The following is a 25,633-nucleotide window of genomic DNA, read 5'->3' as shown; positions in this document are numbered from 1 at the left end:
GCAAAAACAATGAGTGTTTCTGCAAGGAACAATATATTTTAAAATGAAATGGAGATCTTTTTTAAAGGTTAAAAAACGCATTCTATTTTATGTCTTACAGTGCTTATACTGAGTTCAATATTGTATAACTGTGTTAATTCAGCTATGAACTTAAAAATTTACAGCCACTTTTGAAAGAGATGTATTCTTGCTCTGGAATGTGTTACTGAATATGTCAAAGCTGTAATGAAATGCTTCTTCTAATCATGTGGTTATTAAATTTTAAAAAACTTTTAAAAATAATTTTTCAAAGCATAAAAATTTGCTCCTTAATAATTAATAGATGTGAAAAACATTACCATTGAAATCTACCTGATGACTTTATATCCATGTTCAGATAGCAAAGAGCTCAGAAAGTAACTGACTGTGCTAGCAATAATCAGATATATAGAGATCAGACACGCATGTGCAAACATCTTAGTGTCAATTGCATTAAAAATGAATTTTTCTGTATGAAACTCTATATTTTAATAATGAAATGGAGATCTTTTTTAGAGGTTAAAACCTCATTTAATTTTATGTCTTATATGGTTTATACTGAGCATAATATTATATAACTGTATTCAACTGTAAACCTAAAAATTTACAGCCAATTTTGAAAGAGATGCATCTTAGCTCTGGAAATTGTTATTGAATATGTCAATGCTGTTGTAATGAAATGCTTCTTCTAATTACGTGGTTACTAAATAAATAATTTTTAAAAACGTGACACTAAACAGCAACCTTTTCTTAAACAGCCACTTATGATAAAAATATCTGTATTTGGAGGCAACATCATGTTTCACATATTCTGACACAGTTAGAAAGGAAATTTTAAAACTTGATAATTGTCATTAAACTGAAGTTGTCAAGGTGAAGCCCTGATGTAACAATTAGGTAGACATGGCCAAGATGACATTCACTTCCTGACTGTCATAAAATAAAACCTAGTATATAGTTTTTCTGTTTATAAATTATTTTGTAAGTTTTTATATTATTATTTAATCACTGATGTCATAAAATATTGCTAACATTTATTACATTTGAAAATGATTATGTATGAAATTTTGTTTATAATCTATAAAGTGGGTATGGGAGTACTATTGAGAGCATATAAAAGGTTCTCAATTGTTAAAAGGCAAATAGGTCAATTAGAAAGTCATCATTCACCCAGAACAGATAGGAAAAGCCAATGTTTACATTTTAAAAATACTAAACCTCACCAGTAATAAAAGAAATTAATATTAAACAACATTTTTTGTTTGTTTTAGTGCTTGGGATTGAACCAGGACCTTATATGTGCTAGGCAGGTGTTCTATCAGTGAGCTACTTCCAGAATCTTTTGTGTGTGTTTGGGTGGTGGGGACGGAGTTCAGACAGGGTCTTGTTCTGCTGCCCAGTCTAGTCTCCAGCTCTCTATCCTAATGCCTCTGCCTCCCTAGTACTGAGTTTACAGGTGTTCACCATCACACCCAGCTTTAAAACAATGACCTTTGCCATGATGGTGGTGGCCTATGGTGTTGACTAAAATAAAAAAGACATGTCTATAGGATATTTAATAGGCTTAAAATCTTAGTGTAATTGAACACAGCCTTTGGGAACTGTTATATCTCTTTTGTATATGTTATCAGAACAATTTACTGTTAATATGACTATATAATTTGTTTAAAGAGCATTGCTAGATTTTGAAGTACATTTTAGGGAAAAATAGGGCATGAAGAGCAAATATAGCTTTTTAAAAAATGTATGTGAAATTTTGTCTGTGAGTTTAATCACATAATTAGATAATACTAAATTATCCATTTGATGGAGTAGTGTTTCAAGGCAAAAAGACTATCAGCTCACATTAGCTGTACCTATTTTCCTGAAAAATAGGTACAAAAATACAAAAGTATTTTGTTTTACTCTTTTAATTATAACAGCTGCAGTCATGGATTAGCAAATACATTTTCTTTAAAGCCCCAGCACCTCTGGAATGGTCATTAAGGGTCATTCAGATTTAGATGCACAAATGGAGTCAAATTACTTTTCCATTTTCTTAGATTAACTCTGTGAAAGAAAGTTTTGATCCGTGGAAGAGTTGTAGTCAGTTTCAGAGCACTTCTGATGACAGAGAAGTCAGGGCTTAGAGAAAAATGCATAGGTGTGGTGGTTATGTTCAGATACAGAGAACAAGCTGTCCTTAAGTCTTTCTTGGGCTGTGAAATAAACTCCTCCAGAGAGTGTTAATCATGGCACTTGGGAAATAAAGGCAGGTGGAGACTAAGAAGCTTTATGAACAACACTTACCATTCAGGATGGACCAGACAGGTATCACATCTTTGATTTACAAATGGCTTTATACTACAAGTTTGCTTGTAAATCAGAAGGTAGTTAGAGTTCATTTCCTCATTAAATCTCTAAAATAGGTGATAGGTCTGGAAATGATACAGTGTTTGAGCTAGGAGGGAATGTTTAAAGGGGCACAATAACTTTAAATATGTGAAGTGCTTTTATTTGGATTTTATTTACTGCTACTTATTGGAAACTTAGATGCCACAGTTAAAAGCCACACAGAAACAAATTGCAATATGCTATATATATGAACTTTCTTATTCTTAGAGCAATCCAACACCAGAGATGCTGCTTTCCAAAGCTGTGGGCTCTGGATGGCTCTAAAAATACTTGGGAAAGAGGTTGGTTGGATCAGGTAGTTCTAAAAATCTCTTATGTTACCCTGCCACTGCAGTGTGTCTTAAGGCAGTGACATTGCATTCCAAAGTAAGGACTGGAATCCTGTACCCCTTTACAAAGCTGACTAGCAAAAGAGATGCATAGACAAAAGCCAACTTTCCCGTAGTAAAACTGAGATAGGCCAAAACGCCAAAAGTTTTGGAGTTTTTTTATTTATTTTACTAGCACAGTAAGATTACTTGGATAGAAAATTAATATACACCACAAATGGTAAAGAAATTATGCAGGTTACTAAATATCGCTTCTTGTCCCAGCCTGTTTCAGATGTTCTAGTGCCTGTCTTCACCCAGCTGATACCTTCATAGGTTTATAGCTGACCCTGAGGGATGGGGTTCCCTGTGCCTTGTCTGGGTCCCTCAGTGTAGGGTAGAGCAATTAGATAGAGCCATGGGCATGAGAACTTTTGCTATTAGAATATGAAGTGCATTTTGTTCTTGTGGAGAACTAACTAAATGGTTGCAATTCATAAAGAGCATTACATGTCTCAGGAAATGTAATGGCCTGGAGAACACTGCTTTTATCGGAACTCTGTAGTTGAAGAAAACCAATAAGCCAATCTACAGAGGCCCCCAAGCTCACACTTGAGAAGTGCTGCTTTGTGGTGTCAGGTACACCTAGGAAGCATTGCTACCTAGGGCTGCTGGGCTCCCCTACCCTCTCTCCACAGTGTTCTCCCCTCCTCTGTGTAAAGCTAAGCAGATATTTAAAGAATGTTGGTTAAAGGAATGCCAAGTTATTAATTTATGTCTTCAGGACCCTCTGCTTACCATAAGCTTCATATAACCTATGACCTGTCTTTTTTCTTTTTATATTTCTAGTGTCCATGGAAAACATTGGGGAACAAGGTAAAAGATCATTATTGTTTTGGCTACAACATCTTAAGAACAGTTTAAAAAAGCAAATTGTATCAATTATATTTGATTGGGATTAAGAAACTACTTCTTGATTGTATGGAAATAAGATAAGAATTAAGGGCATCTTATTTCTCAAAATCCTCAAACTAAATTCTGTTGGACTCTTAGCAAAGAACTTTTTTCTGTAATGACCATAATTATGTTAAAGATCTTTGTAGCTCTAGGGTATAGAAATACCAACAATTTCCTGTACTGACTTGGAATACTTCCCATAGCAGAGCTATCTGTATAAGTTATAACAACTGCTATTGACTTTATCATCTCTTTCTAATTCAGGTTCCTTATTGGATAGTTCAAATTTTAATGATTCTACAAATATAAATATCATCATTGTTTAGAAGAATTAAAATTGCTATTGAAAATTTAAATTATCAAACATGTCATATTGTATTTATTTAGTTTTGTGGTACTGGGGATTGAACCTTGGGCCTGGTATGTGGTAGGCAGACACTCTACCACTGAGCTACATCCCCAGCCCTCAAACATGTCATATTCCAAATTGTAACATTTTATTCAACTATTTCTTTCAGAATTAAATTGTGTGCTAATATATTATTCAGACCAAATTATTATTAATGTATATAAAATTGCTTTTAATTTGTGTAATACACAAATTAAAGCCTTTAAAACAACATACAAAGTGTGCTTATATTATCTTGGAAAAATATTCAGGATACTTTTTTATGTGTACAAGTGCTTTCCATGCATATGTATTAGGGTATCCATTCATACAATGCCCACAGAGACCTTAAGAGGGTGTTGGATCCTTTGGAGTTACAGGTAGTTATTAGCTGCCAAGTGGATGCTGGGAACAGAACCCAGGTCATTTTCAAGAGCAGCAGTGCTCTTAACTGCTGAGCCATCTCTCCAACCTCCAGGATGCTTTTCTTAACAATTGTCCTGTATGATAAATCAGGCTTTGGAGCTCCCAAGGGAGGAAATCTCTTGGTCCAGATGGTCCTTGTTTACATGTTGTCATTATAACAAAGAGAGACAGGGTGTCAACTAGAGCTAAGCAAACAAGCAAACAGCTTCTCAGATGGGAACTCCTTTTGCTGCCTATCAGTAAAGCAGAGTTCATAAGACCTAAAAGTTTGAACATTTGACTAATGCTGTGTTTATTTTTATAACTGCCTTATTTTCATAGTTTGGGAAAGGTCTCTATTAACCATTTTACAAACAAATGGATCTGTCTATTGATGGGAGGATTTTATTCATGCATTTAGATTTTTTTGAGATTTTTGTTTATTTGTTTGTTTGATTTTGGTTTTCTGAGATAGGATCTCCCTGTAGCCTCAGCTAGCCTGAAACTCACTGTGTAGACCAGGCTGGCCTTGATCTCACAGAGATCTATCTGCCTGCCTCTGCCTCCCGAGTGCCGGGATTAAAGGCATGTGCCACCACACCTGTCTTATTCATGCATTTAGATCTAATTATACACTTGAAGATGAAAAAAATATCCTCTTGAGTTTAGGTTTATGTGTAATGAGTTGTACTTATTCTAATATGATATAAATTTTTATAATTATAATTATGAATGTGAATATTTTGTGAAAGTCATGATTTGAGTATATTTGCATATTACAATGATGCTTATGTTTCTCTCATTTTAGTTGTGTGCCTGATGGCTTATCATCTTCTTTTTGCAATGTTTGTCTGGTCATACTGGAAAACTATTTTTACATTGCCCATGAATCCTTCAAAAGAAGTAAGTTAAAACATTAGCAAAGTATCCTAAAGATAAAAAACAGTAATACTGATTTCTGAAGAGTGAATTTGCTTCTTTTCATTAGTTGTTGCAAACTTATTGAGTATAGTGATGTTTTGAGTCTAAAAATTCTGTATATGTTAAACACTTAAATTTCACTAAATACTTTTGTATCAACTAGAGTTATTCTATCAAATCTGCTATATATTCTTTTTGTACTTTAGAGTCGGGTATCAAGATGGATCAATGATAGATAGATGATAGATAGACAGATAGACAGAGCTGGTATAGTTCCACACAAATTATACAGTAAAGTCATACTGGTTGGCTCTCAGTCAACAGAAAGAACAACAAATGGCTTATTTCATCATATCAATATTCAAGAACTCTATAACTAGTTCACAGCCTCCACATATCCAGGCTCCTTCTGTCATGGGTGCCTTGATTCCTAGGGTCACTTCTTCGCTGAAGATAGCAGCTTTAATTCCAGACATCATGAATATATTACAGCCAGCAGGCCAGAGAAAGTAGAAAGAGGAGACATAAAGGCTTTTCCCTTTAGTGATATTTTCTGTAAGTTGCTGATGCCATTTTCACTTGCATTTAGATAACTTCATTATGTGACCACATCTACACACACGGAAGGTTGGAATGGCATCATTATTCTCAATAGTCATGCAGCACTATAGAGAAAGGGAAGGGTGGTTACTAGGCGACACTTGGCAACCTCTGCTACAGAGGTTTTAAGTAGAGGATAGTATTCAATTTCAAATATAACATTCTGTCTGTTTCTGGGTCTCTAATTTGGTTGAATGTTCTTGGAGCAAGGAACAGCATCTTACACATTTTTAGATTCTTGGCATTTACTCCAGTACATGCTTATTGAATTTAAATAGACTTTGCTACCCATAATAACAACATATTTTTAGTAGGCCAAGATTTTTAAAAAGAGATATTGCTTTAGATTGTTTCCTAATGAGTTTGATAAATGATGTTGTGTCAAAAAGGCCAGTAAATATGCTATTTGACCTTGAAAAGGGTATTAAAAACCAAACCACAGATCCTTGCACAGAATTAATGGTATATATGAACTATCTTACTTTAAAGATTGTCTTTTGTCCTTGATCCTCCACATCTTTTCCCCTTTCTATGTCTTTTTTCCTTCTCTTACATTATTCTCTTCTTTCTCATACTCTTTCACACTTGTAATTTGGCTTTAGGGTAAGTTTGAAGGAAAATGCTGACTTTTATCACTCAGAATCAGTAAGAGACCCTGTCTCAAGGAAATAAGGTGGGGAGGGATAGAAGAAAACACCCGACATCCCCTCTGACCTCCAAGGGGACACATGGGTGCATGCACCTGCTTAGTCACGTGCATGTGCTTCAAACACACACACACACACACACACACACACACACACACACACAGTGTGGGGATGGGATATGCATATGTCCAGCCAATAATGGGAATCATAGTTTTGAGAAGGGAAGTTTGGGACCAGAATATAACTTTTTCCTTGACGTGCAATGGTTTTATCTGGGGCTACCGGGATTTGCTCCTGTGTCCTTCACATAGTTATAATGGAGTGTTTACTACATACCAGGATCCATCCCTAACCCTATGGAGTTAAATTCTTATGGAAGAGATAGGTGAGGCACAATAACTAAAATGATTTCAAATCATGATCTGTAGCAGAAGGAAAGCCCATGTGGGCTTGAGGGAGTACATACCAAATGACAGGACTGTTAGTGCACCCACCAAATAAGGTACTCAAAGAAGTTGTTTGAGGAGACATTTAGGCAGAAACCAGCAAAATGTAGTGAAGGCACCACCCACAGAGTGAAGAGCCTTCTAGTCAGAGGAAGATGATGGACACAGTCTCCCATTGACCCTGCCGTTTATTGACTATTGCAGCATTGACGCATCATTTAGTATTATGTCCATTATACCAAATGTTTCCAGACAAGACATTTTGTTCCACTAAAACTATCACTACATGTTTGTCAGTGTTTCTTATTTCTTTTGGAACAGTTAATGGCAATTTTAGTTTTGAATTTTAAAGTAGTGTTAGTTATAGGTACGTGATGCCCAAGCTAGCATTTTTAAGTGAGAAAGAAATTGAATTATTGGTTGAATTCTTGAACCTTTATGATTATGTATGCCAGATCAATAAATAGTCTGGATTCTTTTAAAAAATTTTTTAAACTTTATTTTTTATTTTACTTTATGCATATGAGTATATTTCCTGAATGTACGTAAGTGCACCTGCATTTTGCAGTGCCTGCAGAGGTCAGAGAGAGTGTCAGATTCCCCTGGAACTGGAATTATAGACAGTTGTTAGCCACCATGTGGGTGCTGGGAATTGAACCCAGGTCCTCTGCAAGAGCAGCCAGTGCTCTTAGCCACTGAGCAATCTCTCCAGCCCCAATAATCTGGATTCTTCATTCTTGGTTTTTAAATTCTTTTGGAATCTGAAGAGTGGCAACATGTTTGTAACATTAGCTTGTTATTCAAGTTCTCTCTCAAAGCAGCTTTGAAAATAATGAACTGAATCCTACTGATCCATCAACCTACTGGGAGACAGTTCTCCAAGCATTAAAATGTGGTTACTCATTTTTACATTGGTTCCTGGGATCAGGTTGCAGGGCCATTTCCCAGTCTTTCCCACACAGCTGCTCACAGTCTCCCATCCTTGTTTACAAAATATTCTAGCAATCAAGATAGCCATAAAAATACTTCACTTGCTTTGGCTGGAAGTTTAAGGTAGCCAAATCCTAAAGAACAGCTGATAGAAAGAGTACACTCAGCCTTCTGAATTTGGTCCTCACTTATTCATGTTCCTTTGAAAAGGACTGTTTGAACAGTAATCTGAAAGTTAGGGAGTTAATTAACCTAGTTTAATTTCTGTTTTTAATAAAATACGGACAAAACCCAACCTATGACAAAAAGGTTTTAGCTCATCATTCCAGGTCATATTCCATTGTGGCAGGGAAGTAAAGGCAGCAGGAATGTAAAATAGCTGGTCACATCACAGCCACAGTCAGAAGAAGAGATGAGCACACACGTGCTTAGTGCTCAGCTCGCTTTTCTATTCTAGGACCCCAGTTGGGGAAGGGTGCCTCTCACTTTCAGGCTGAGTCTCCCCACATCAGTCAAGACAGTCATGCCTCACAAACCAACCTGACCTAGACAGTCCTCATTGAGACTCTCTTCCCAAGTGATCCCAGGTTGTGTCAAGCTGACTATTAAAAGTAACCATCACAGTAGCTAATAGGTATGCAAGACTGTGAACTTATAATAAGAGGATTAGTTAACCTAGAGAATGTCATAACATATCTACTAGCATCTGCTAATAAATTTGGTGTACTTATTTAGAATAGTTCATAACATGTGAATGTTGTACTTGGAGAAAATTTATTTTCTTTTATATTAATTGACCTGAAATCTTGTGAGTAGGTAAACCAAAGGGTCATGCTTTTGTTTCTAATGGTTTCCAAATGAAAAATTCATCTATTCAGCGGTATGCTTTACTGGGCCATTTTATCCATTATATAATTAATATTTGGACAAAACTGTACAGATTATAAGCAGTTTTATATATTCTGTTCCTTTTAGGTTTTAAAAACACATGAAGAAGTAGGTACAATTATTTTGATTTTATGCTTTTTCAAGAATCATAAAATTTTATCTGAGGTTAAAAGACATGGCCAGATCTGAAACTCTACTAACCTCTCAGGATATACCATCTACCACTAATATTTTATAAGTATCTTTGGGTATAACAAAGCAGACTGATAGGCTATCATTCCTTTGAAAATACTGATTAAAATTTAAATTTATTCCTCAGTTCCATCTCTCTTATGCAGAGAAAGAATTGTTGGAGAGAGAGCCAAGAGGAGAAGCCCACCAGGAAGTTCTTAGGCGAGCTGCCAGAGACCTCCCCATCTATACCAGGACCATGTCTGGAGGTAAGCGTTGATAATGGAACAGCATCCAAACAATGTGTTGTCGTGACTCTCAGAAAGCGTGTTCATATTCATGAGCTGTCACTCAATTGAAAGTGCTGTGCTGTTTCTTGGGTTGCTATTAAATCTTTCCTGTGCAATTCCATAAAACAAGGGAAACATGAGTCACACCATGGCACGGAACTCTCAGAACTGACTCTAGTGCTATTCCTCCTACTTTGTCGTGACTTGGTGATGATGGAAGAACTTCCTTAGTTGGGATCTGTAGAAGATTCATTTCCAAATTTTTAACTATAGATTCTCCTATTTTTCATGTAAGGGAGCAATATCTGCAATAACTATCAAGCTAATAACATTGCAAGTATTTTCCTAAGTTTTAAGCACTGATTATGTAAATTATGTAAAACATAATTTAGATATTGGAATCTATCTTTGAAATGGAAACTATTATACAAATAAGCTAAATAACAGAATGCTTACTTGGCTTATTTAAGGTAATTTAACATCTAATTAAGCCATTGTTTTAAAAGCCAACACACATGAATTATTGATGCTTGTCACCAAGACTTACCCAGACAGTTTTTGTGGCTTTAAACCTCTGCCTGCACATTGTAATTCATTAGCTCATTTGGCTGTGGTCAAGTTGAGATATCTTTAAATATATGGTACACAAATGCTTTCAAAGATCTAGCATGAAAAAATAATGTGAAATGCCTCATTAATATTGTTATATAATTTATATTTGCTTTAAGCTAACTTTAGAACCATAATTGAATATAAATATCATACCGTTTTTATCCTGTTTGTTTTTACCATTTGTTGGTGGATCCTGTTAGAGGTTTGTGTAGTAAAGTAACATCTCTAAACCAGTCTTCCAGATGGTCTTTACTGTCTGTAGTATTGAAGAAAAAACAATACTTTCATTTGCAAGAACTAAAATTCTCTATTGGTAGCATTCCTAATCTTTCATCACGATCAGCAGAGATGTGATGTCTTTTCCAGTTGAAGCAACTGAGTTTGCTTACACCTTTCTAGAATGTGTCTCTATGGTATATCTTCACCTAGTTATGCACCGGAAATAAACTGATTTTAGTTGAGGAAAACTTTCTGTCTACTTCAGGAGAAATAAACATAGCTTACCTTTGTGAGACTTGCTATAACTGAGAATGCCTTGCAGAGATTTCCACAAAGAGTCTTCTGTTCTCAGGAAACCTCTCCAGAGAAATCTGTCTCTAGACAAGTGTTCTCATTCTCTGTGTTTAAACAGGGTTGAATATCTTGTTTTCAGCAAAGTTAAATTCAGTATGCTTTTTGTAATTTAAATTTGGAGAAATAATAAAAAGCCATTTAGTTATATTTTCAATTACATGTTAAGTTTAAGACTAAGTGGAACTTTTTGTTCCTAGCAATCCGATATTGTGACAGATGCCAACTTATAAAACCGGACCGCTGCCATCACTGCTCCGTCTGTGACAAGTAAGGAAACCTTTGCTTCTCAAATATCTACCAACTGGTGGTCTTTTGTTTAGTATCATTTTACTGTTTTCCAGATTATTATCATTTTCCTTATTCATGCTTCAGATAACTACTTGGAAACATAAGTGGAATTATTACTTGCATTAATAGCAATGTAGCTTATGGCCACAATTAATTACCCCTTCCCCCAGATTCATGGTGACACAAAGTGCAGGAGTTTAAGAAATTTCTACTTGGGTAGTTTAAGTTAGCAGATGACAGTTCTGTGAGTGTTCTCCATTTTTATAAAGACAACTCAATTGACTTTATGTACTCATATATTACCATATATTTAATATATAACATGAACATTAGATTTGTCTTATACAGTGATATTAAAGAGTAAATTTTATACAGACTTCATGTAAGTCTATTAGAGTTTTGCACTTTTTAATGCAAGGTATATTAACACACTTTTAATGTGTGTTAATATATTACACTCTCTTTAGAAAAATTGATTTGCATCTTAAAGAATGTACATTTTAGCCAGGCATGGTGGTCCATGCCTTTAATCCCAGCACTCGGGAGACAGAGGCAGGCGGATCTCTGTGAGTTCAAGGCCAGCCTGGTCTACATAGTGAGTTCCAGGACAGCTGGAGCTACAGGGAGACCCTGTCTCAAAAAGACCCGCCCCCCAAAAAAGAATGTACATTTTAATTTGAAGTTTTATTATTCTGTCATAACTGGAAGCAACTGCAGTATTTCAGATGATAATGTCTGCTGTTACTCAGTTTTACATAAGTAATTTTGTAGTAGTTTACATGACACAAGTATTAAAAATAAGATTTTGTATTTTCTTTCTATAACTGAGTTGATTGAACTTCATGAGATATTGTGTTTCATTTTTCATGGGTGTTTTAGGTGTGTTTTGAAGATGGATCATCACTGCCCATGGTGCGTATGAATCCATATTGAAATATGTTTCTATCAGTTATCAATTTCAGATAAATGCCACTTCTTATAAATTGTGATAATAAAAAATGGAGGTAGAGACAATCAAGATTCATCCGAAGGTCAGTGCATATCATAACATTTGCCATCCCAGTGCTGTGTGCATAAACATACAAGAAGAGAAAATAATGCCTTACTGGTAGAGCAGTCTTTCTAAATCGGCATTAATTTGGCTGAATAAGAAACCTTAAGGATAATTTGGTAACCTTTCAAATTTTGACAGAGCCTATTAAACAAGTCAAAGAGAATATAAGACCATAATTTAAAAAATATTTTATTTATTATTTTTGTGTATGAGTATATTGCCTACATGTATGTGAGTGCACCCGTGTCATGCAATGCCGCAGAAGTCAGAAGAGGGCTTCGGATTCCCCTGGAACTGGAGTTAAGGATGGTTCATAGCTGCCATGTGGGTGCTGGGAATCAAACACGGGTCTTCTGCAAGAGCAGTTAGTGCTCTTAACTGCTGAGCCATCTCTCCAGCCCCAAGACTGTAATTTTTACACAATAGGCTCCCTTTAGAGGCAATGTGAAAGAAGTCTATTGAACTGCCTTCATCCTGCTCTTTTGTCTCCCATACCGTCACTTCTGTTCCCACCGCCATCTCAGTTCTGGGCACTCCCTGCAGAGATCAGTAGCCTTATCACTATGTGAAGGAGCTGGTGCCCGGGCTCTCATATGCAGCTGGCACCAGCTCCTTGGAGTAGCTATTTTTTTAATGTTTAGATTAAAGAGCTGGGTGTCTATCTTAGTAGTAGAGTGCTTACCTAGTGTGCATGAGGCATTGGGCTCAACTCCTCTCCTAGCAGCACACAAAAAATTAAGAATTAAAAAAATTTATAGTCCTAGGGATAGATCTCAGTAGTGGAGCACATGCCTAATATGTGTTGAGCTCTGTTTAATCCCCAGTACCTCCTCCCCAAGAAGGTATAGGTTATGTATAGTGTGACTCTAAAGTTCAAAAGTAAAAGCAGTGGAACTGGAGAGACGGCTCAGTGGTTGAGAATGTGTACTGTAGAGCTGGAGAGATGGCTCAGTGGTTGAGAATGTATACTGTAGGCTGGAGAGATGGCTCAGTAGTTCAGAGTGTATACTGTAGGCTGAAGAGATGGCTCAGTGCTTGAGAGTGTGTACTGTAGGGCTGGAGGGATGGCTCTGGTTGAGAGTGTATACTGTAGGGCCAGAGAGACAGCTTAGAGTATATAATATAGGGCCAGAAAGATGGCTTAGTGGTTGAGTATGTACTGTAGGGCTGGAGAGATCAGCAGTTAAGAACACTGGTTGCTCCTACAGAGGACCCAGGTTCAGTTCCCAGCTTCCACTGGCCGCTAGCAAACATCTGCAATTCCAGTTCCAGAGAACTCTGATGGATGTCCTCTTCTGGTTTCCACAGGCATTGCACAACACAGGTGCACTTACATATATGCAGGCAAAACAATCATCCACATAAAATTAAAATTTGTAAAATTTATAAAACATATAAAGTCAGTGAACATGTCTTCTTTTCCTTTTTTCTACCTCTTCCCTTCTCATAGAGAACCAGAGTGCCTAGTCTATATAGTAAGTTCAAAGGCAGACAGATCTACATAGTGAGACCCTGATTCAAAAATTAAAACAAGGCAAAAATTACAGCTATTATGTGAATATAGTTTATTAAAGGACTTTTTGGATATTGCCAAACTACATAGTGAACTTTTTACACAGATTTTCTGTATGGTTTTGGACTTTAGAGTCCAAAACTCATGTCAACTCTGAGCATTTGAAATGTTAGATAAATAGTGCTTCTCTGTACATCCGCACCTCCCTGCAATTTGCATATTTGCTTGGGCCCTTGAACTTATCCACCAGAATTCAGGAGACCAATCTCACACTTGTTATTTTAAATAAAAGGGAATTTCTATAGTGTTTATTTTAGTGGATTTTTCTATTCAAGAGGTGTTTTCCTTTTAGAATAAAATTTTAAGTAAATGTATTTATAATACTTTGGTATGCTTGCCTAAGTTAGGTAACTTACATAAAAGTAAATAATTTAGATTCAGTTTATTGAGTGCCCAAGTTATTTTAAATACCTTATAAAAAATCTGTTATCCTTATACCAATGACAGAAAGTCATTATATAGAAAGTGTAAATGATTTGTCTCATTTTAATTTATGTTTATTTTATGTGTATGAGTATTTTGCTTGCATGTATATACGTGCATCACATGCATACAATGCCAGTGGAGGCCAGAGGAGGGTGTTGTATCCCCTAGAACTGGAGTTACAGATAGCTGCCATATCCAGGGTCCTTTGCAAAAGCAGTTGATTTTTTGTTTGCTTGTTTGGGGGGGGTTGTTTTTTGTTTTTTGGGATTTGAAAGACTACCTTCTTTCCAATATATTACACTCTCTTTCCTGTTTAGATTCTGAAAGCAATTGCTGTGAAACAGAGTCCACACTGTGTTTTATGCTGAACTAAAACAACGTAACATAGAATGTGTGGTTTCTGCAGAGACAGTCATTCCTTTTCTAGATGTGAAACTGAATCTACAGTAGGCAGTTAAAATATCTAACCAAAAGATGTCTGTTCATTAACATATAATTCATGTTAAATGCTGTTATCCTGTTCCCTTTCTAAACATACATGTCAAGCCTTCCATATATCCGAAATACTTGGTCTTGATTCATTGACTTTCTGTGTTTCCTGGTTCCTACTTGGGAAATTGCCCTAGTGATCTTAAATAAGAGTTAAAATAAATCAGTTTGTTAGAAAACCTGATCAAAATCATTTTCTTTCTATAAAAACATTCTTCATCATTTAAATTCCTTCCTACATCACTATAGAGAGGCAGCTTGTCCTAGAAATTCTCCCAGTTCATAAGCGCCTTTTTTTAAATGTGTGTATGAATGTATTGCCTGCATGCATGTAAGTGCACTCATGTAGTGTAATGCCTGCAGAGGTCAGAAGAGGGTGTCAGATTCCCTGGAACTGGAGTTAGGATGGTTGTTAGCCTCCATGTGGATGTTGGGAATGGAATCCCAATCCTCTGCAAGAACAGCCAGTGCTCTTAATAGCGGAGCCATCTCTCCAGCCTGGGTAAGCACCATTCTTTACACCCACATTGCCTAAATTCTTGCAGCATCCCACCATTATTTACCCACTCTATTCTCTTTCTCTGTCTCTCCGTCTCTCTCTCTATCTTTCTCACTCCCCCCCCCTTTTTTTTTGGTCTTTTTGAGAGAGTCTCCCTGTAGTCACATCTGGCCTGGAACTCAATATGTAGACCAGGCTGGCCTTGAACTCACAGAGATCCCCCTGCCTCTGCCTCCTGAGTACTGGGATTAAAGGCATGCACCACCACCAGCCACTCTATCTATCCTCTTGAAACCAACACTAGTAGCAAAGGCAATATCGCATGTCCTTTTGAGAAAGAGTACATGTAGAGAAAGCTTACACAGAACTGTTCCAATATTATTTTTTGCCATTATTTCATTCCAGTGTCATAAAAAGTAATGTCAGCAATCAGTCTGCATTCCCACTGAAAACTATAGAGCTGAAGATACTGTTAGCATATAATGTGCATCTGTAATTTTTCATTTATGAATTGCTTTCCCATGAAGAACGTCCTTCAGTTCAAAAATTACTAATAAACTGTTGTTTTCTTTACCTTGTGTTTTGTAAGTTAGAAAATGGAAACAGTTTTATTGTTAAAATCAAGAAAGGAAAATAGGGGCTGGAGAGATGTTTCAGCGGTTAAGAGTACTGACTGCTCTCACAGAGGACCTGGGCTCCCAGCACCCATATGGTGGCTAACAACCGTCTGTAACCTCAATTCCACGGGATCCAATGCCCTCTTCTGACCTCCAAGGGCACTGCACAATACAGGTGCACTTACATGCAGGCAATATACTCATACACATAAAATAATAAATAAAATTTAAAAAGAAGGAAAACATTTCATATGTTACTAGGGTCAATAGAGACAGATTATTTTACTGACTCTGAAGTAGGGATAAAGAAGTGTGAGGAGGGGAACAGTAGGCGGATGTTCTATGCAGAAGGTATATTATACAAGCTAACAATGAGTTAACTACATCATTTATATCAGCCAGTTCAACCGGGCTTGATGACATTTATACAAAGTCATTAAGTAATGTTCTTGCCTTATGAAAAGGAGAAGAATTAGAGAAAATAACTATGAAATGAATTATATTCACATTCGTGTTGATCCATATGATCGTTGTAATTTGCCCTCCCCTATCTGTCAAATAATAATTTTAGATTAGGAACTGAGGATTCATATTTTTCCATATTTGGAGTCATAGAATGTAGAGCTGGATTTCAGAATGATTTGAGTACTTATTTTCAGGTAAGGAATATGAAGTTCTAATAGTCTGTTTCACTTCCTTAGAGTCACATGGTTACCTAATGTGAAATGTGCATAGCAACTGTCTGCCTGTCTCCCACTCCTTTTCTTAAACCTCCCATATAATCCACTTTGATGACTGGGTGCCTCCATAATGACGTGCAGGGAGAGGTCTGTGAAAGTCCTTCATCTAATTTGGGAAAACTTAAAAGGCTTTAGCTTATTTAACCATAGTTGGAAATAGAATCCAGAGACAGCATAGGGATGGAATTTAGCAAATTCTCTTAATCAGACTGACTTCACTAGGTCTCTCAAAATCTCTTTGCCTTTAGATTGTATTTATTTAAATAAGTAATTGCTTATGAGATATAGTTACATTAAGTATGGTTGATTAAAACAATATTAAATATCATGCATTGAAAATCTAAACACAGAAATTTCTTTTTGTTGTTTACATATGTATGAACATTGTATGGCTTCTACTGAATGAAATAATAATGAATTTAAAATGAGAGTAAACTGAATACTATGCTGTGTTTAAACACTTTTTTCCTAGGCTGAAGATGTAAAACTCATTGAAACTATTTTTGTTTTGTTGGCAGGGTGAACAATTGCGTTGGATTTTCAAATTATAAATTCTTCCTCCTCTTCCTGGCTTATTCCCTGCTGTACTGCCTTTTTATTGCGGCCACAGATTTACAGTATTTTATCAGATTTTGGACAGTAAGTCATTGCTTTAGTGACCTTTCTTTAGTATGAAAATAGATTTTTCATTAGTGAATTATTTCAGATACCAACTTTGTAGGGTTGCTCTGTGCAGTCAGTCCTCATTATTCACTGTCAGTCTGTATCTGTTCATTCACCTTCTCGACATTCATTCGTAACCTCCCAGTTGGTGTACTCAGAGCTTTTATAGTTGTTCCCAGGCACCTACAGAAAAGCAAAATTTCTGCACACCGCATGTATGTATTCTAACTTGTAACAAGGCATTGATCTGCCGCTGATCTTGTCTCAGCTTGTATCCTGTACAGGTGTGTTCCCCAGTCTGTTTTTTTCCTTTTTTTTTTTTTTTGTAGTTCTGTGCTTTTTTTTTGGTTTTGCAACATAAAATAGTCTTCAGACATACTATGAGATTGATATGTCTTATGGAGAAATCACACGTGGTAGATAAAGTTCATCCTGGCATGAATGATAGTGCTGTTGTTCAAAAGTTCCGTATTGATGAGTCAACACCATATGTTAATTAAGGAGAACTTAGACAAGTTATGAGCTGGTCAGTAGATGAAGATGGCATAAGAGGCTTGCAGGAAACCAACCCTGTGTTTCCCTGAGATTCAGTCCTCAGACTGTCTGTTCAAGGCAACCTTCTGGAACATAACTACTACAGATAACAAGAATAGCCTGGATAAACTCATTTTTTTTTCTTTAGCATTTAAAAATTGAAATGTTTTCTCCTCATGTATATAAGATTTTTTTTGAACTATTTTGTTTTTAATGTCCTGAATTTTTATTACATATTCCTTGAGTATACTTTCGATAACTCATTTTTCTGCACAAAATATAAATATTTAATTTTTATTGATTTTTATTTTATGTGTATGAGTATTTGCCTGCATGTATGTAAATGCACCACATGTGTATGATGCCTGCAGAGGCCAGAAGAGGGTGTTGGATCCTCTAGAACTGGTTTTTAGCCACCATATTGGTGCTGAGAACCAAACTGGAGTCCTTGGCAAGAGCAGCCAGTGCTCTTAAGCATTGAGCCACCTCTCCAGCCCTCATGCACTATATATTTTAAATCAAAGCCAAATAAAATTACAAATAGAGTATGTAAAATACCCAAAGACATTCCCTATGAACATGAAATGATGATAAAAATAAATTATCCCAGCCAGGCATGGTGGCGCATGCTTTTAATCCCAGCACTTGGGAGGCAGAGGCAGGCGGATCTTTGTGAGTTCAAGGCCAGCCTGGTCTACATAGTGAGTTTCAGGACAGCTGGGGCTACAGAGAGACCCTGTCTCAAAAAGACCAAAGAAAAAGAAAGTAAATTATCCCTTGCCACCACACCCGGCTCATATTATCTTTTTTTAATAGCAGAGTTTTCTGAATTGCTGAGTCATTATATGAGACTTGAACCAATTTAACACCAAAGAGTTATTGAATGCTTCCTATGTGCTGATTACATTGCTAGGACCAGGAGGACACAGGTGGGTGCATGTGCTTCTAGCATCTGAAGATACTTCTAGACTCATTTGGGGTGAAGAATGATCCCTACTGAGTGTCGGGAGAATAGAACCTCACTGCCCCTCATTCCTGTGGACGTTTTTCATTCCAAACCACAAATGCATCTGAACAGGGGAGTTCCTGCTGTGCAAACCTTACAGTCAAAAGTTGCCAGTTGATGTCTGTTCTAAGTTGAACTGGAACTCTAGCTCCAGGAAATCTGATGCCCTCTTCTGGTCTCTATAGGCAGGGAACATACATGGCACACATTCACACATACACACATACACATAAATAAAAATATGTCTTTAAAAAAAGTAGGGCAATGTTTTAATTCCACAAAGTCACTAATTTGGGTTAGTTATAAAATCACACCATTTTGTGTGTGTGTGTGTGTGTGTGTGTGTGGTAAGGAGCTCAAGTTCTCCATTATCAGCTTTATTTTTGTGACTATAGTGTCACATTCTTGCATATGTTAAAGACTTTTATATTTGGTGTGTTCTAATTAACCTTTTTCTAACTTCCAACACTAAGTATACTCTCCTAATAAACGTTACTGTTGTTTTTGTGTGTCAAAAAAAAAATAAAAGTTGCCAGTTGAGATCCTGTCTCCTTGTCACTCCAGGGAACTGAAATGCTGTGCCCTTGTCAGAAGGGGCTGCCATTGGCAGTTCAGGTGTTTCACTGAGTGTCGGGCCTCAAGCCCTTTGTTCTAGAACCAGTCCAGCTGTCTTGGACGTATGAACAGTGAGGGTCAAACAGGTTTTGTCGAGCTGGCCATTTTCAGCCCTGTGTGTATTAAAACATGCAGACAGGTGTTATTCACTCATGTTGATCTTTTTTATGATGCTGTCATTAAGCAAGCTTAAAGCATTATTATGGATTGTACCTCGTGTATTTTTTTAGTTGATGCTACTGTTTGTAGTCATCTAAAGCATCAATGAGAATAGTAACTAAATTATGACAATTATCCTTCATTTTCTGGCATTATAATTGATATCATTTAAATGATAGTGGATATGTCATACGGTATTCAGGGAGTAATTTAAAACTACATTTTATAGTTTCTTTTATCTTGCTTCCTACTGTTACAGTTTATGCTGCCATGTTTTCTCTGGGATTTGGATTTAATTATACAAAACAAAATAGATATCCCAATTTTAATCTTTTCTAAAACATTCATATTTTTCATATACCACCATATATTTAATTTAATATGAAATACATATTTACTTTTTCTCTTTAATTTTTACATGAAACTTTGTGTCATTTTCCATCTCTAAATTTAAGGAAAAAATTAAAGAAAATATCTTACTAGTTTACTTAGAAAAGTAAGGGAATATTCCTTTGAAAAAACATTTTATTTTCTTCCTTTCTTTATAGAATGGCCTACCTGATACTCAAGCCAAGTTCCATATTATGTTTTTATTCTTTGCTGCAGCTATGTTTTCTGTCAGCTTGTCTTCTCTGTTTGGTTATCATTGTTGGCTAGTCAGCAAAAATAAATCTACGTTAGGTGAGTATCCAGTTACTGTAGTGGACAGAACTGTAAATACATAAGTGTTACTTACTGAAAGTTTCCATATGATTAAATTTCAACTAAAAAGAAAAAAAAAAAAAAAAAAAAAAAAAAAAAAACCTTATTTTCCTCATGTTTTGTAGAACATTATGTAGACACATACAGGTCTGTACATTCCTTTCATATATTAATTGACTATGCATTATGTACAAAGCATTCTGTGTACCAAGTGGTAAGCAAAGGAAAAGTAGTCTGTTGGGGCACATACAGGCAGTACCCACACTAAAAGTAATTGTAAAATGCAAAGGACTTTGAAGAAACACAGAGGCTGCTGAAGTAAGGTAACAGGACTAGAGCTGATGGAAGGGAATCCATTTTGAAGGGGAAGATTTCACCATACAAAGAAGTACTTAATCTGAGCAGTCACCCATAGAGAGAGTCAGAACATCTTAAACACAGAAAATGGCATGTTCTAAAGCTACACAGACAAGATATGATGATCAGTGTTCATTGTCAGCCTGGCAGACACTGGAATCAGCTGGGAGATGGGCCTCTGAGTGTGCAGACATGCCTGTGGGAGATTATCTTGATTACCTTAGCTGTGATGGGAGGACTGCACATTCCCTGACTGGGATCCTGGACTGTGTAACTGGAGAAAAGGAACTATGTGTAGCATGCATTCACTCTTCTCTTCTGACTGTGAATATACTGTGACCAGCTGCTTCAAGCCCCTTCTGCTGTGACTTCCCTGCCATGATGGACTGTGCCCTGGAACCCTTTCTCCTTTAAGTTGCTTTTGTCAGAGTATTTTATCACAGCAAAAGAAAAAGACCCTAAGACATAAGGGATATAGTGGGGCTTAGAGGGAAATGTACAGCTGTCAATATCTGAATTAAAATGAAGCATGGGCCAGAAAAAGAACAGGAGAGTAAGCCCAAAGTCAGCAGAAGGAAGAAAATAATGAAGAGAGGAGCTAATAGAAAGAAAAAGTTATGGAAAGTAAACGAAACCAGTGTTTGCTTTTTAAAAATACCAATGAGACCTGAGCGTGGTGGCGCACGCCTTTAATCCCAGCACTGGGGAGGCAGAGGCAGGCGAATTTCTGTGAGTTCAAGGCCAGCCTAGTCTACATAATGAGTTCCAGGACAGCTGGAGCTACAGGGACACCATCTCAAAAAGACAAAATTAAAAAAATAAATAAATAAAAAAAAAACAACGAATTTGAGGCGGCTTTGCTGGAAAGCAAAAAGGAAAGATTGACCAAATACAGAGGTGAAGGTGATGATATGACTGACCTAAGGAAGTGAAAGAGAGAGTAGTATGGAGTGCTGCACGCTGGGAGATTAGGCAGCCTCGATGTGAGGGAGCATTACTACAAACCAACCCCCAAGCTGGCTGAAGAAGACACGGGCTACCTAGCAAGATGCAGCCTAGAAAATTAAAAAATAAAGGCTTTATAAAAAGCTGTGCAGCCAGGCACAACAAAGGCTGAAGATCTTGTAATACCTCATTTTTCTTGGTACCTGACTTTGTTAGTTACATTTTGTTTTCAAAATGATGAACAAAAATCTTTATATTTCAAAGTGTGTTCATCTCCTAAAAATAAAATTTTAGAATTTGCCTTTCAGGATCATTCAAGAAGAAAACATGGCACTGCCAGAAGAACATGGATGGCCTTGTTGAAGTTCCATTTCTGCCATTTGTTTACATGTGATGTTGGCAGACTTCCAGTGCCTCTCTGGACCACACCTTTGATAAGCCGAACGGACATAAACAGATGTGCCTGTTTTTGGACTGGATCCTGGTTTGGGCAAGCTGGCTATCAAGTACATTTTTGGGCCATCTGGAAAAAAAAATTGTGATGAGATAAGATAAAAATGTCAATGAAATTTAAATGGAGTTTAAAGCACATTATACTCACATTTTGGTTTAAAATGTAGATTTAAATATTTCTATATTACTCAACATCCACCCATTTGTCAATTCAAGAGATCTGGAAGGTAGGCCTGCAAGGTGGCCCAGTGAGTAAAAGTGCTTGCCCAAAGCCTGCCAACCTGAGTTCCATTCTCACATCCCACATACAGGTCAAAGGAGAGAACCAGCTTCATGACTTTGTCCTCTGACTTCCACATGCACACCATGGCACATGCATCCCTCCAGTCTAAATGCACATGCACAATAATAGTAAATTTTCTAATTTTCTCCAGTGAACACGTAATCTTATCATAGTGAAAGGGTTATCTGAGAATTAAACAGACCTACTCGCATCTTAGTGATACTTTAAAACAGAAGAGATGACCTTATATCAAGGCTATTGATAGGCATATAGGTACTCTGGGGAGGTTGCCCAGTGGTTGTCAGAGTTTCCCCACTTCAGTTACTCTTGAGTATTAGGAATCAGTAGTGGATATGTTCTTTATGCATGTAATTTCTTCATCATCCCTTTAGAGGCATTCAGAAGTCCAGTATTTCGACATGGAACAGATAAGAATGGATTCAGCTTGGGTTTCAGCAAAAACATGCGGCAAGTTTTTGGTGATGAGAAGAAGTACTGGTTGCTACCCATTTTTTCAAGGTACGTTGTGCAAGTTTTCATGTTTCATTTAAACAAATGAAAATGAACAAAAGAGTTTGTATAAAGTCTCTTGTTCTGTAGGTCTGTGATTCTGCATAGGAACTTCTAAAGTATTTTGTGATTCACTGTTGTTTCAGTGTGAGGATCTGTTAACACACTGGTCCATAAATGTTGCCTATAACCTATTCTGTTCTTATTTTTAATTATAGTCTAGGTGATGGCTGTTCCTTTCCAACTTGCCTTGTTAACCAGGATGCTGAACAACCACCCACTCCTGCAGGACTGAATTCAACAGCTAAAAAGTAAGACAACCTCTTTTTCTGTTTGTTTTCAGGTAATGTATTGTATTCTGTTGGCTCTCTTGGCTCTATGTCCCTTTAAAGAAAAAAAATTCAAGGATATAGAGTAATTTACTATATTGCTTTCTACTTAGAGTGAGGGAGGAAAGAAAATATGACTTGGCAGGGATGCAGAGTAAATCCAAGTTATGTTCATAAAATCCTGTTAATAAAAGAAATCAAAATAAGATTCCTGTCTCCTCTTTCTGTGTCTTTCCTCTCTGGTAATATTTATTAAGGTTAGAGATAATTCCTTGAATTGGGCCTTTGGAGCTCAAATGGACCTCTAGGCATCCATCTGAAGATTCCAGCAATAATGTTCACTGTATTCTTCATGCTCTTGAAGAACTCTAAATCCTATCTGAATCTCTTTGTTTTTCAAAAAACAAAGGGAAAGGGGTCTTGAAAATTCACCTAGTAGAGACTTTTGCTCCAGCTTTTAGTTTGCTTTGATTCTAATCCTTCAACTATTTGAGAATAGCAACATAAAGAACTGAAATTTAATTCTGATTTTGCAACTAACCAGAAGGCAAAATTACTTGAGGCTTTCAAATTGCTATATAGGAATTTTCAATGGTTTCAAATACTAATTTTTATATCTTTATGACATCTCTAACTATTAAATGAAAATCAGTAACAAAAACATAGCCATAATATTATTCATTAAATTTTAGGGGCTTTCTTGTTGCTGTAATTAAAGATACACAGAACCCTTTATCCTGCACATATTTGTTATTTCCTATGGACTCAGCCTGGAGTGAGCCCAAAATTCTTTTCAAGATAGTGATCCTGGCAACTGTTCCAAAATCACACTGAGGTTTTAAAAGACATAAAACCTATTTGGCACACCATCTTTAGAGTGAGCTATGTGCTTGCCAAACTCTTCCAGTTGGTGAAGAGGCCATTCTGATACATTTCACAATGACATTCAAAAACATTAGAGCTGTTTCTCAGATCACAGTTGATCAGTTTTGCTTTGGAAATTACACAGTTAAATGTTAGTGGATTTTCTTATACTTGAATGGAAAAAAAACCCTAGTTTTAATAAATTATTTAGAATATGTTTTTGGACAAAATTTAATAGCAACTTGTGTTTAAATTGTTGACCCCTGTTCAGTGGTTTTTGTACCTTAAGAATCTGTAGGTTTTGGGGTTGGAAAGATGGCTCAGTGGTTAAGAACACTGACTGTTCTTGGAGAAGACCTGGGTTTGAATCCCAGCACCCACATGGCAGCTAACAACTGTTCGTAACCCTAGTTCCAGGGGATCTGACAGCCTCTTCTGTCCTCGCGGGCATTGCATGACACAGGTGCACTTACCTACATGCAGGCATAACACTCCATCTGTAGGTTTTAGAGGCAGTATCTTCTCCTTTTTCTAGATACCATAAGGTTTAGGAAAAGTCTTGCTTCTGGAACCATTACTCAGCTAAGTGAACTCAGCTAAGCAGAGTAGCCTCTCTAGACATCTTTTCTGTTTAAATGTTGAGGTTGAATTTGAACAACTAAAGAGGGCCCTGGGTTAGAGGCCATCTTGAGCTATAAAACAAGTTCAACACTAACTTGCCACTACATAGAGAGACTGTCTCAAAATCAAAGGCTGGAGGTATGGAATAGCGATTGATTTCATGCCTAACGTGTGTGCAAGGCCCTGGGATGGATCGCCAGAACTGCAGAAGTAAACTCTATTTAAATTTGTCCTATTTATAAATGAATATCTTATCACACCATCCCTTGCCATGTAGATAATTTCAATAAGTTCCTAACTGGTCCATTTTTGCCTTCACTTCAGTCTTTTCTCCATTAAGAATATAAATCAGCTGGGCATGGTGGTGCACACATTTAATCCCAGCACTTGGGAGGCTGAGGCAGGCACATCGAGGCCAGCCTGGTCTACATAGGGAGTACCAGACCAGCTGAGGTCACAGCCCTGTCTCAAAAAACAAAAAGTGTGTGTGTGTGTGTGTGTGTGTGTGTGTATGTAAATCAGATTGTGTTAGTCTTTGAGTTTTTTAGTCTTTTGCTTAGAGCTCGGCAGTAGTATTATACATAGCAAAAGCTAATGAATGTGCTTACCTGGTCTATGACAATTTCCGAGCTGACCTAAATCCTCTACAGTGTCTTTTCTTATTGTTTTCTCATAATTTCCAATCCACAGACACCAAGATCTTTTTGCTGTTCCTAAATATACCAAGCATGTTCTGTATTTAGTGCCTTTGTACTTACGAGTTCCTGCTTCTGCTCAGGTGTGACTGCCCATGGGGAACCATCTTTTGGGGGAAAGTAGGGAGTCAGACAGGGTTTCATGTAGCTCAGGGTGGCTTCAGACTTGCTGTGTCACTGATGATGGCCTTGAACTCCTGACCTTCTTGCCTCTACCTGTTCCCCAGCGCTGGGATTGGAGGCATATGTTACTATGCCCAGTGCATGAGAAGCCATCTTTGATAAACTTTGGAAAGGGTAGCCTGCTCTTGTGCTTCCTATACAGTTTTCTTTTTATAGACCTTATTGTAATCTGACATGTATGTAGTATTTTTCCTTATTTAATGATAAAATTTCTGTATGAAGGCTCAATTCATTTATATATTACATGTATAATAAATATTGCTACATGATTGGATCTCTGTCATTGTTAGAACCTATTAGGAGTATGGAATTCTCTAAGAGTCCCTCAACTAGTAGCTAATTAGAATGCTGTACCTGTTCTATCATTCCTTTCCTGAGGAATAAGAATTAAAGTAAAAATATTATTTTACATATGAATAAATATAAGCCTGAATGGGCATACTTTTTAAAATATTTTCCCACCTTCAAAATTTTAATAAG

At 36.7% G+C, this 25,633-nt stretch overlaps 1 protein-coding gene across 1 annotated transcript in view; it reads left to right on the top strand.

Annotated features, from left to right (window-relative positions):
- Zdhhc2 (zinc finger DHHC-type containing 2) overlaps positions 1-25,633 on the top strand; it is a gene marked incomplete in the record, with an annotated part of 72,670 nt that overhangs the window by 37,946 nt on the left and 9,091 nt on the right. Inside the window, 9 exon segments of the mRNA XM_008844519.3 lie at positions 3,570-3,596; positions 5,279-5,373; positions 9,222-9,342; positions 10,746-10,815; positions 11,716-11,748; positions 16,753-16,873; positions 19,760-19,892; positions 22,344-22,470; positions 22,680-22,772. Coding sequence (XP_008842741.1) covers positions 3,570-3,596; positions 5,279-5,373; positions 9,222-9,342; positions 10,746-10,815; positions 11,716-11,748; positions 16,753-16,873; positions 19,760-19,892; positions 22,344-22,470; positions 22,680-22,772 — 820 coding nt within the window.

This window comes from Nannospalax galili, unplaced genomic scaffold (assembly GCF_000622305.1).
Source record: "Nannospalax galili isolate Female #2095 unplaced genomic scaffold, S.galili_v1.0 scaffold242, whole genome shotgun sequence".
Taxonomy (NCBI): domain Eukaryota; kingdom Metazoa; phylum Chordata; class Mammalia; order Rodentia; family Spalacidae; genus Nannospalax; species Nannospalax galili.
This window is presented reverse-complemented; position numbering and strand designations above follow the sequence as displayed.